The sequence below is a fragment of the Protomyctophum parallelum genome, assembly GCF_964188405.1.
Source record: "Protomyctophum parallelum genome assembly, chromosome: 10".
In the NCBI taxonomy this organism is placed as follows: Eukaryota; Metazoa; Chordata; class Actinopteri; order Myctophiformes; family Myctophidae; genus Protomyctophum; species Protomyctophum parallelum.
This window is the reverse complement of record NC_139704.1, coordinates 31,610,412-31,622,032: the sequence shown is the minus strand read 5'-3', so window position 1 is coordinate 31,622,032 and position 11,621 is coordinate 31,610,412. Positions and strand designations below refer to the sequence as shown.

General features: G+C 42.6%; 1 protein-coding gene across 3 annotated transcripts in view; it reads right to left on the bottom strand.

The window, feature by feature from the left end:
• klc1b (kinesin light chain 1b) overlaps positions 1–11,621 on the bottom strand; it is a 37,687-nt gene that overhangs the window by 5,418 nt on the left and 20,648 nt on the right. For 2 of the 3 annotated variants that reach the window (XR_014569882.1, XM_083775474.1), the window contains exons 8-13: positions 10,700–10,873; positions 9,313–9,412; positions 6,343–6,395; positions 5,776–5,843; positions 4,925–5,033; positions 4,220–4,372 (exon numbers count right to left, since the gene is read on the bottom strand). Coding sequence is in view for 1 of the 3 variants with exons in the window: in XM_083775474.1 (XP_083631600.1) it covers positions 4,220–4,372; positions 4,925–5,033; positions 5,776–5,843; positions 6,343–6,395; positions 9,313–9,412; positions 10,700–10,873 (657 nt within the window). In the remaining 2 variants the exon portion in view is untranslated. The remainder of the gene's footprint in view (positions 1–4,219; positions 4,373–4,924; positions 5,034–5,775; positions 5,844–6,342; positions 6,396–9,312; positions 9,413–10,699; positions 10,874–11,621) is intronic. The other variant, XR_014569883.1, reaches the window with a different exon arrangement.

Sequence of the window (11,621 nt, the reverse complement as noted above, 5' to 3'; positions counted from 1 at the left end):
GAGCTGTCTGTCTCTCTGTGGGCAGAGGGAGCTGTCTGTCTCTCTGTGGGCAGAGGGGAGCTGTCTGTCTCTCTGTGGGCAGAGGGACTGTCTGTCTCTCTGTGGGCAGAGGGAGCTGTCTGTCTCTCTGTGGGCAGAGGCTGAACAGGCTGCCAGTACAGGCTGGCACACGTCGCCCAGACAGTGACTGTGCAATGCAGACAGAGGCCAGGGACGTGCACACTTCAGCCCCTCATGCCCTTTTACCCGTCTGTAAAACAACTGCCCTCTCCAGACCAATGAATGTTGCGTTTAATATACTACATGGTGAAAGAAATGCAAAAAGTGCCACTCCTTTCCAAGCCATATATACCGGAAGGCAGCATTCAGGAGAAACCTAATGTGAACTATAGGTAAATCTAGCCTTCTACCCTATAAAGAATAAATTAAGTAATGACTAACTAATTGTCTAACCTATTGTCTGATGTTCTCTATACTACCAAACCCACCCAATAAGCTTACTGTGTAGAATGTAGAATGGGAGATCAAGAGGGGAGAGTACAATCCACCAAAGACAGAAATTGATCGATTGATAGGCTGATTGGTTGTCATGGCAAGTGTGATCAGCAAGGAAGGAGGTTAGTTAGAGACACGGAAACGATAAAAGGCGTCTGAAGCAAAGGAGGAGTGAGGAACCTAAAGAAACATGCAAAGACTGGAGGCGTCTGCCGTAGCCAACACACACACACACAGCCACACAAGCACATTGTAGCGTCATGCATGTGAACAGGCACACAGAAATGTACACCCAGCCTATAGGAACCCCCCCAAACAAATAATAATGTACCACAAGATGGCTGACATGCAGGCTCCTCAGTAATACCGCCAATATAATTTCTGCTTTAAAAAAGTACATTTAGGTCCGACATCGAAATTTAAAAGAGGTCTTCTAAATCATGACAGTTTTCTGAAATACCCATGTTTCTACATCAGTGGTGCTCAATATTTCATGTCAAGGACCCCCAGAATTATCTGTATTTGGCCGTGGGACCCCTATCTGAAAATATGTTGTTCCAGGGACCCCCCCACCCCCGCAGAAGCAAAGATTTGAGTTAAAATAACGTTCACTCTGAAAGAGTATATTCAAAGATTTGCGGCACATTTTCACGATCGTTAAAGAATAGCAGATCTACAAGCTCGTGAGCTTGTAGATCTGCTATTTTTCAATAGCTAAAGTATAACATAATGGTTAAAACACCAAAAAGGGGTCCCCGCCCCAGAATGGGGTAAGACGAATAAAACAACTGGCACTGAGTATGAAAGGACAACTGCCTTGAAGAAATTGAACCTAAGATAATGACTAGAATATTGAATCTTAAAAGTACAACTGCACGTTCTATTATAAACATTAATCACCTATTAGGAGAAGTAGATGCAACAAGTATTTGTTTCATAACGGTTGGATGGATGGATGGATGGAATTGAACACTTTTAAGTCAAACCTCCAAGATGGACTGAACAAAATGAGAGCACGTTCTTCCCGTTGGAATGTATTAATAATAACGTCTGTTTTTACAGCCCATCACCGTAGGGTAATATAAAGAGCCAGCAGAACACACCCAGCAATCCTCTGCATGCTGTTACGTGTCTTATGCCTAAAGGACCACTTCACCACTTTTCAACATCTCTTCATATAATTGGTCTAATGTTCATGATAAAACAAATTTTCTGTGTCTCATTAGGGCTTTGGGCAGTTCGGACACCCGTCCACCAGTGACGTCATCATTAGGCAGATTTTTTTTTAAACAATATATTTAGATTTTTATTATCGTGAGACCAATGGCTTCCATTATTGTATTGCAACTTTTCAGGAAGAGAAAGCCTGCCGTTTCTATTAGCTTGGATTCACCATCGATGATGTCACTGGTAGACGGGTTTCTGAACTGCCCACAGCCCTCCTATGAGAAAAAATGGTTTATCATGAACAATAGTTGGGACCAATTATAGGAAAAGTGGTGAAGTGGTCCTTTAAAGGTATGAGACTCAAGATCATTTATATGCGTGTGATTGTGCGATGAGTCGACACATTGTTACGGCGGTCATTCCAGAATCTAGATTACGGCATATTATAATAAAGAATAAACCATATTGCGCAGATTACACATTCATCACCAACCACACACATGATCCACCGGACATAAAATGTTACTCTCTCTCACAACGGAGAGAGCACACAAAAAAACAATCTGGTTAACAGAAAAAAAAGGCAATGCAATTCAAAACGACATGTCCGACAACACAAAGGGTCCACAAGAGTTGCATGTTAAGGGTGAGGCCTGGCAGGGTGGCACAGTGCTACATGCATGTTGGCACAGGGTTTTAATGGTGAAGGGAAGGGGATGCACTAGTTAGGAAGTAGAAGGAAGTATACGGGCACAGACTCAACACGAGGCATCTCTCTATTTATTCTTTATTTATTCCGCGATTTTGTAACCCATTTTTCACCCCTGTGTCAATTATCTAATGTGATCCTGGGCTCTACACACCCTCCGCCAACCTGGGGAGAGCAACGGACTTGAACTCATGCTCCCTTCATGCATGAGTGTCCAAGTTTCCCTGGTTGGACGTAGCGTGTGGAAGGAACACGTTATTCCAACCAGTTCCTTTACCCTCCATCAGGTGGAGGAGTCCTATTGCTCCCACAGGGCTTTGTATGGAAGCTCATCATGACAGGCCTACTTCAACTGAGCATTCCACGCCGGGTCTATTACAGCAAATCCCATAAGAATGCTAGGAGGAAATAGCTGTGTGTCTGATAGCTCTGGTAGAGAGACTATACGGTCCTGCAGCCCTAGTACAGGCAGTGTTGTTTTTGGCAGCAAATTTAGATTTTAGTCTCTCGAATGTCACATTTTAGTCACCTGGAATGTTTTAGCGTTTAGTCTAGTTTTAGTCAACTAAATATCACAAGTTTTTTGTCGACTAAATCTACAGTTGATTTAGTCGAACAAAGTGTATTTTGGCGGGCCTTGATGCCGTGACTGTTTTCTTTTCACTTACTGAAAATAGCCGATCTACAAGCACACAACGCGCAACGCGTTGTGAGCTTGTAGATCGGCTATTTTCAGCATGCAACTAATTGTATAATGACTTATACTGGATCTCTTGTCCACTAGTCCCTTCCTAACATTTGAATCTAGTTTTTATTTGTTGACGAAACTGTCAATATATTCAGTCTTAGTTTTAGTCGTCATAGCTTAGTTTTCATTTTGTTTTCATTCAGTTTTTCGCCAGTGAAAAAAGGTAGTCGACGAAAAAAATAACGACTCCCTCCCTGCTCTGCCGTAGTGGACGATGTCGTAACGAGGTAATAAAACAAACACAATTACATGTCCGCCCACCGTTTTACTGCCGTGAGGGGAGGAGGAGGGAGTATGCGAGATATTGGTATTCCAACAACTGCGCTCAAGAGCCAATATATTATATCATTCCAATAAGGGACTTTATGGACTCTATTAAAGCAAAGACAGGTTTAAACATGACGCCCCGGAATGAGCCTGTGCCTTTCGACCTCCTCACCCCCCCCCCCGCCCCCACCGGGAGAAGCAATACCAGCGACATATAACACAATCACTTATTAAAAACAAGACACTTGTTTGGACTTTTCATTCTCAAGCACTGCAAAAGAACAACTGCTGAAATCAAGCAACCGAGTCAAGTGTGCCAAGACACTCAATCAGCTTTAGAACGCATTTCACCCAAAAGGGATTTTTTTTCTCCAGTTAACCCCTAACGGGGGCACAGTGGGTTGATGGACTGGTACGGATACAGCACTCGGAGCCTGAAAGCTACAAGCTCACGACACACACACACACATGGCATTGTGAGCTTGTAGATCGGCTATTTTCGTCCCATGCCACCGTTGTTGCGACGGAGACAAAATGAAGCATCGGAGCGCATGCAGCTCGGGCGTCATGACATGAGTGAACATGAGCATAACAACCACCCACTCTCCATTCCTCTAATGATGTTCATATTCAGAGGCATGGAGCCGAGGATGCTCTGCACCAGTCCAACAGCTCAGTGATTTAACATGGTGAAGGCCAGTTTATACATGACGTTCATTTAAAATAATATGTTTTGTCAAGCGACAGAAAAGTGTCGTGTGACAAAAATATAAGCGAGCCTCGGGGGCCCAGTTGGCCACGATGGGACTGGACAATAGTGGATCTGTACTCACCCCGTTCCACTCCACGCCCATACTCACTTCCTCGCCGGTCTCCGAGCCACTCTCATACTTAACGTTGGACAGGCTGTCCCGGCTCCTCCGCCGGTCGCCCTCCCCGTCCTTCAAGATCTCCACCACACGCGTCTGGTGGATGGGGTCGATGCCCTGGAGGGAGGGAACGCAAAGCACAGGGCTTACGATACGCAACGACGTCACTGTACAGTGAGATGTTAACTAACACTACGACATGATATGACGCGGGTGTACACAGTGCACAAGTACATGGAGGTGTTATTAAGGTGGGTGTTTGGTTGGGTCAATGTGTCTTCTCATGCCCCGAGAGCATCACAGAGACAAGGACACATGGAGAACTTGCTGTTAAATGGATGCGGTTGTTAGGCGCAACAGGGTGAAGAGGGAGATTTAGTAAGGATATCCGTTAGAAATAAACCTACTTACTGTGTTGCTCTGAATCCAAAGCAATGCAGAGAGAGGAGGGGAAAAGATAACATGAGATTCACTGCCCTAAAGACTGGAATGCATATTCCACATCCACCAAAAAAAAACGTGCAACATTTGTTCATTTACAGCGTGGCGGCAAACAGACTATGACCAACAATCTACCTGCATGCACAGCTCAGTCTGAACTTGAATTCATGTGTTGTGAACCCAGAGCCTGGGGGTGTGTGTGTGTGTAGGTGTGGAAATAATGCTGACCTGTTTACGAGATCTCATGGCACATTCCTCCAGGGTCTCCGCGGCCTCTAGCTTGCCCTGGCGGCGATACAGGGCGCCCAGGTTTCTCAGGGTGGTGTTCACCGTGGGGCTGCACGCAGAGAGAGAGACACACACACACACACACACACACAGGTCAGGATGGAATAATCATCCTTTTTATTGATAGTAACTCTGCAGTGCAGAGTTAGTGTCGAAGTGTCCTTGAGCAAGACTCTGAACCCCTAACAGCTCCCGATGTGCAGGGCCTTGCATGGTTTCCTCCGCCATCAGTGTTTGAATGGATGAATGCAACGCACAATCTATGTGAAGCACTTTGGATTAACGTGCTATATAAATGCCGGGATGACTGGAAGTGACGATAGAGGGCTCGTCTGAGGACGACCTAGAAAGAGCTATATAAATGCACCATTTACCAGTGCAGCAATTAAAAACTAGCAGTGTCATTTTAAAAGGAAATACGTTACTTGATTAACACAAAAAAAATCTATATGGTAATTTAGTTACATTCTGAAAAAGACATGTCGTGGGATATTAAATGGCAGTAAGCCTTGATGCTTTCATTTACATTTGGATGCTTTAAGTGAATGACTAGGTAGTGACGTTCCACCAAATTACTTTCTTGAAAATCTGTTGATTGTTCCAAAGGTCATCGAAAAGTATTCCATTGGAATGTCAGGTAATAATTGACTTGGGAGCCTATGCCCTTTACTCGTGGGAACATTTACTAACAAGTTTAATAACAACCTAAACTTGTATAGTAGTTTTTTTGTGTGTATTTTACAAAACATCATAAGGCCCAAGCATATACAGTATAAGCTCTGCAGTCTCACCTGTTGACTTTGCAGGCCTTGTACCAGCCTCCATACTCTCCGTACGGAGTGTTATCTCGGTGTTTGCCCTGGAAGTAAATAAGACACAGGAGGAAGACAGCGTGAAGGGGAGTGGTAACGGTGGCGGCTTTGAAAACAGGAACAGCAGCATTCCCACAGTGTTTACACAGGACTAATATGCCATGCCTCAACAGGGCCTTATGTAAAATGCACCTGGCAAACGACTTTGCCTAAAAAAAATCTGTAACATTTCCCTATGAATATATACCGTTAACGCATTTTGGGCAGGAACCCCTTTGTGTTTTAAACATTGTTATAATTTAGCTATTGGAAAATTGCAATCTACAAGAGTGACACGCTACGAGCTTGTAGGTCTGCTATTTTTGAAAAATCGTGAAAATATTTATTTCAGAAAACTGGAGGATTTAGAAGAATTCTTTTAAATTTCGAGGTCAGGCCTAAATGGGTTAAGTGCACTTTTCTGACAATCACACTTTAAAATTAGAGTTTCTGTTAGATTCTCCAATGGAATCACCACGAATACCAAGAATACACCAAAAGACTAACCTTGCTCATCTCCTCCCTCTCCTCTGCGTGCATCCAGATGGGCTTGTTCTCGGCTGCAGGACAGACAGACAGGAGAGGCGTTCGATACAGAGTACAACTAGAACAATAGTAAGAGGCTCTAACCACCCACTCTTGTGATGTATATAATAATAATAATAATACACTTTATTTTATCATTTATATAGCATGGCATAATATAGTGGCGTGGATTCAGAAAGTCACAACAAAACAATCGTATTCAAATATTTGTAATAATCTATATTTTATCGCCAGTTCAGAAATGTTGACCGTGAATAACAAGTGGATGGGTGAAACTCGCATTTACTGAGCCTCATTAGTCAAATGATTAAGAATGTAGTGATAGCCTCCCCCTGGCCAGCCGGGGCGCCTGATGGAGGGGAAAGGAACTGGTTGGAATAACGTGTTCCTTCCACGCGCTACGTCCAACCAGGGAAACTCCCCCTGTCAGGTGTAAAGGAGCGACTTAGACACTCATGCATGAAGGAAGCATGAGTTCAAGTCTGTTGCTCTCCCCAGGTTGGTGAAGGGTGTGTAGAGCCCAGGATAACATTAGATAATTGACACAGGGGTGGAAAAATGAGTTACAAAATCGTGGGATAAAAATGAATAAAAATAAATAAAGAATGTAGTGATGACATTGATGAGAGCCATGGTGGGACATCAGCTACATGGTAGTTTGTCCATAATTCTCAACCTGTAAGGTTGATAAATGATAAACAAGCCGTCTTTCCCCGTCATCCATTTCAACACCTTAATTCACTTCTTGGCTTTAACTTCTTTGAACTTTTATCAATTGCTACTGGCTTATTATTTAAAAGCCAAACATTAAGATGACATGAATTGGATGTAGTGGTCAAAAGTCTTCAGTCCCATTGGGTGTTCCATACTAGTTAAAGGAGAATTCCATGCTAGAAGGCTTTCTTAACTTTAATTGTAGTCGTTACGTCCCCACCAAAGAGGTCCAGGTGTTATTTTGTGCAAAAGTGCATTATTGGCTATTTCCCCTAATATAAGCCCTCAATAGGGGTTGAGTTTTTGTGCTAATTCGCTAATTTCCATCGAAATAAGTAGTAAAGTGTGCCGCTTGGAATACCATTTACATTATGAAGAGATGATACATACAAAAAAAATATTATCTTTGAGCGATGGAAATAAGCAAATTAGCACCCCAATGCCCCATTAAATTCAATGAAATTAATTGAGGGCTTATGGTAGAGGAAATAGCCAATAATGTGCTTTTGCACAAAACACTTAACTACAAATAAAAGTAAGAAAGCCTTCTAGTATGGAATTCTCCTTTAAATGTTATGCATTTTGTTTTTACAACTTCAGAACAACAGAATCATTGGTGTAAAAACATAATTTATTATAATTCATTGATTATATAAATTCAGTACACTTTAAGATGCCTTAGGTATGCGTTAAGATAAGGCACTCAATACTTGGCACATAGATCTGTCAAACATGCAATTGGAACCCATGGATATCAAACACAGAATGTAAACCATATTTATCGGTTTTATTACAGTGAGCCCATTTCATGACTATAGGTAAAGAAAAGAAAAAAAAGACATGAACAATAACATAACCACACATGGAAGGATCATGTAGTTGTCATCTGTTGCTAAGTCAACAAGTCGCAACATCACAAGGAAAATAAAGCAACCAACAAGATAAGAAAACCCCTCTTTCCACAGCGTTTGGCCCATGCATGTGGACATGGTTTTACAGGACGAAGCAGCAGACTGGAGTCCTGCTCCGTGACTGTCTCCGAGTGTGCGTTCACGAGTAGCAGGTTCTGTGCAAACTACACTGAATAATGCTTTCAGGTATATATTACTGTACCGTCTGCATGTAAAATAAATCCATTTTGATGAGGAGTTACCACATTTCCATTCTACGTTACAGAGCTTCTAAAGCCTGGATAATTGGACAAACTAGACTATATAATTATAGTACATGCATACGATGTGAGAGTTCCTGCAAACTGCACTGTGTGAGATACAGCACGTTAAGGGGCGGTACCTGGGCGCAACGCCGTGGAGAGAGGTTTCCCTCTCAAGACACTAGAGGACGGAAAGAAACGCTGTGACTGTTGAAAGGCTTTCGTTTTGCTCAGCTGAGCATCAGAATGGTTCAAACTTCAAAGTACCTTTCTCTCCCTTTGTAGTCAATGTGACACATCAAATGCAGACAATCTATTCTCTGGAGGCAGCTCATCAAATAGCTGAATTAACCCTCAAGGAAAACACAAATAAATCTTAACTCTTCGTTTCATAGGCAATCTGTCCACTTATCCACCTGAACCCTAGCGTCCCTATTCTGGGAATGTCATATTAGGCAAATATTTGTCAAAAACAGAAGAACATTCAGTGGAAAATAGCTGCTCAACAAACTTAACGAATTGGCAAAGAGGGGGAAAAAAATGAGGGGGACCTTAGTAGAGACCCCTGGGGAACCGCAGTCAATAAAGTATATATGGTTTAAGAAGTGGGCTACAGCATCACAATCAAATAGATGGATTTGAGTAGAGGTGCTCTGATCAATCGGCCACCGAGAGGTGATCGGCACTCCGAATGACTTGATCAGCAATTTACCCAAGCTGGAGAATTTATACCATTAAAGTGGTATAAAAGTCAAATCAGATATAATGTAATTTAGCATCTTTGTTGTTGATGGGTGGGTTTTGACATTTAATAATTTTGGAAATATTCAGATTGCCCCTTTACGCACAAGGTCGTCCGATCAAGAGAAAAACTATCGGTGATCAGTCCGAAATAACCTGATCGGAGCACCTCTAGATTTGAGGGACATTTTACTTCCACCTTGACTTTTTAGTTTTTGCCAATCATTCCTTCATTCCATTCATAAAACCCAGGGCAATGTCATCACGATGAACCATCGCTGTGTGCAGCCATTCAATATGCTGGGTTCATTACGAGGCCTTACCATCAACCGATCCAAACTCTTTCTCGTGGGCACGGGTCAAAATCTCTTTGTACAGAATCTCAGCCTCCTTGTATTTCCCCTGTTTGAGAAAGCAGGATGCCTGGGGAACAAATGAGAGAAGAAAAGCACTTGATCTTTTGTATTTTTGCTTTTTTTAATAGGCCCAATGAAATGTCCTCTCCACGAGGACAATGGGCCAATCCTTCAACAATATGACTTCCTCATGGCCAGTTTTATGGCCCATGACAAATTATGTAGTACCACTGTGCCTACCCGTAACGTCTCCTTCGAGTCTCTGTCATTAGTCAGATTAGTGTGGAATGGGAGACAGATGTTTAGAGCACTTTCAGAGATATTTTGTCAACAGACAAAGTCGTGTTGTCATTGTACGCAACAAGCAATGGTATGCAGTGATGCAAATAGCTTTTCGATGTAATGAGTCCCGGGATGCAGGGATGGTCTTTTAGAGGAGTCCCGGGCCAGGGACATTTTATGAGTCCCACTAGAGAGACTTCAACGACGTTAGGAGTCATATTTTTACATTTTTACAAATTGCAGCATTTAACTCCCATTTCATTTGGTTATCATGTGGTTAAATTCATGTAGAAAACAGAAGTAGAAATTATTATTAGAACCAAAGCTAGCAAAAAGAAACTAGAATAAGTGATTTATTTTTACGTGTATTATTTTTACTGTACTGGCGAGTACAGTAGTGCATCCCGTGGATGCAGAGGTCGTTATTTTATTGCGCCCCTTAACTATGAACTGTGTTTTGGGATGCAAAATGCACCCTATTTTAATCTCTGGTATGCAACATTTTATTTTCTTCTTCTGCCCACTTAATATAACTCCTTTTGAGGCAATCGATCAATTTAAATTCTGAAAATCTTCCATCAATGCCCACCACCATGCCAATGTGAGCAAACACCTTGGAACATCTTTCTGAGCGCTAAGATGACTCGTCTGCCATTCGGGGCTTGAACAAAACAGGTCAAATAAGAAATACAGGCATCCATGTTGAAAGCTGAAAAATCTTTTCAGGCTAAAATAACTGATAGTGGCAAAGCAAAGTGGTTGGAGAATTTGGAAGAATCCTGCTTTCCATAAATGAATGATGAATACATACACAGGGTTGGCCTATAGGTAAAGAGAAATCATAGTTCAACAGAGGAGACCTCACTGCGGGTGCAGTACTTAGTTTAGACAGTTTTTTGGTTTAGACTATAGTCATTGGTTAGACCAGTCATTAGTCCTACAACTACAACCTATCTCAAACCCTAAACCTAACCTCCCACGGGGCAGCACACCTAAACCTAACCTTAAGAGGATAAAAGTGACTTGTGTGGAGGCTATAATATGGTAGTAATGCAGATAAACAGCATCTCACCAGGTTGTTCTTGGTCTTGGCCACGTTGGGGTCATCCGGGCCCAGCCTGCACTCGTAGATCTCCAGGGCCCGGCAGTAATAGTACTCCACCTCCTCGTACTTGCCCTGGTTCTGACACAGCAGAGCCAGGTTGTTCAGCTGCTTGGCCACGTCTGGGTGGTCCTTCCCCAGGACCTGAGTAGAGAAGCACACACACACACACACACACACACAGTTAAGCATTACATTATGCTTTAGCTATTGAGAAATAGCAGATCTACAAGCTCATAGCGCGGCACCGAGTGGAATTGATGACATGTAAAATGAAAAGAATTATGCAAACATATGCATTGGTGACTTTCAAAAAGAAGGCCATCCAAATGTAACAATAAATGTAAACAGCCATGGTTCAGACTGTGTGTGTACACATCACACCAGACAGTCGTTTTCAGATATAGCGAGTATTTCACTTTGCCTCCCGTCTCCCCATGCCGCTTTCATCAGGCAGGAAGTCTGTCTGCAGTACATGCACTCAAGGCTGAGGGATTAAAGAAATCTCCACTGATCAATGGACGGTCTGGAGAGGGCTTTGAGGTGCATAGATCCTGTACCATTTATCAAGCCGAGCTCTTTAGTTCATCCACCCCCATCTCTCTCCTCGCCACTCCCTGCTCCTCCTAGCATCTCTTTTGCTCTCAATTAAACCCTAGAATTCCCCTCAGACGCAGAACAGCCGCCGGCAGGATCGTTACAGACAATTTTAAGAACCTAATTCGGTCGGCCCCCTTTTTATAGAAGTGTAAAAACAGCTCTCAGTGACATACCAATGTCACTTAACACTTAACCAATACAAATCATTACATGGCCATGCCTTTTGTACATCAGTTCAGTTTGCCCACACAACATTTACAAAAATAAAACTATTTCAAGACTACCGCTTCAA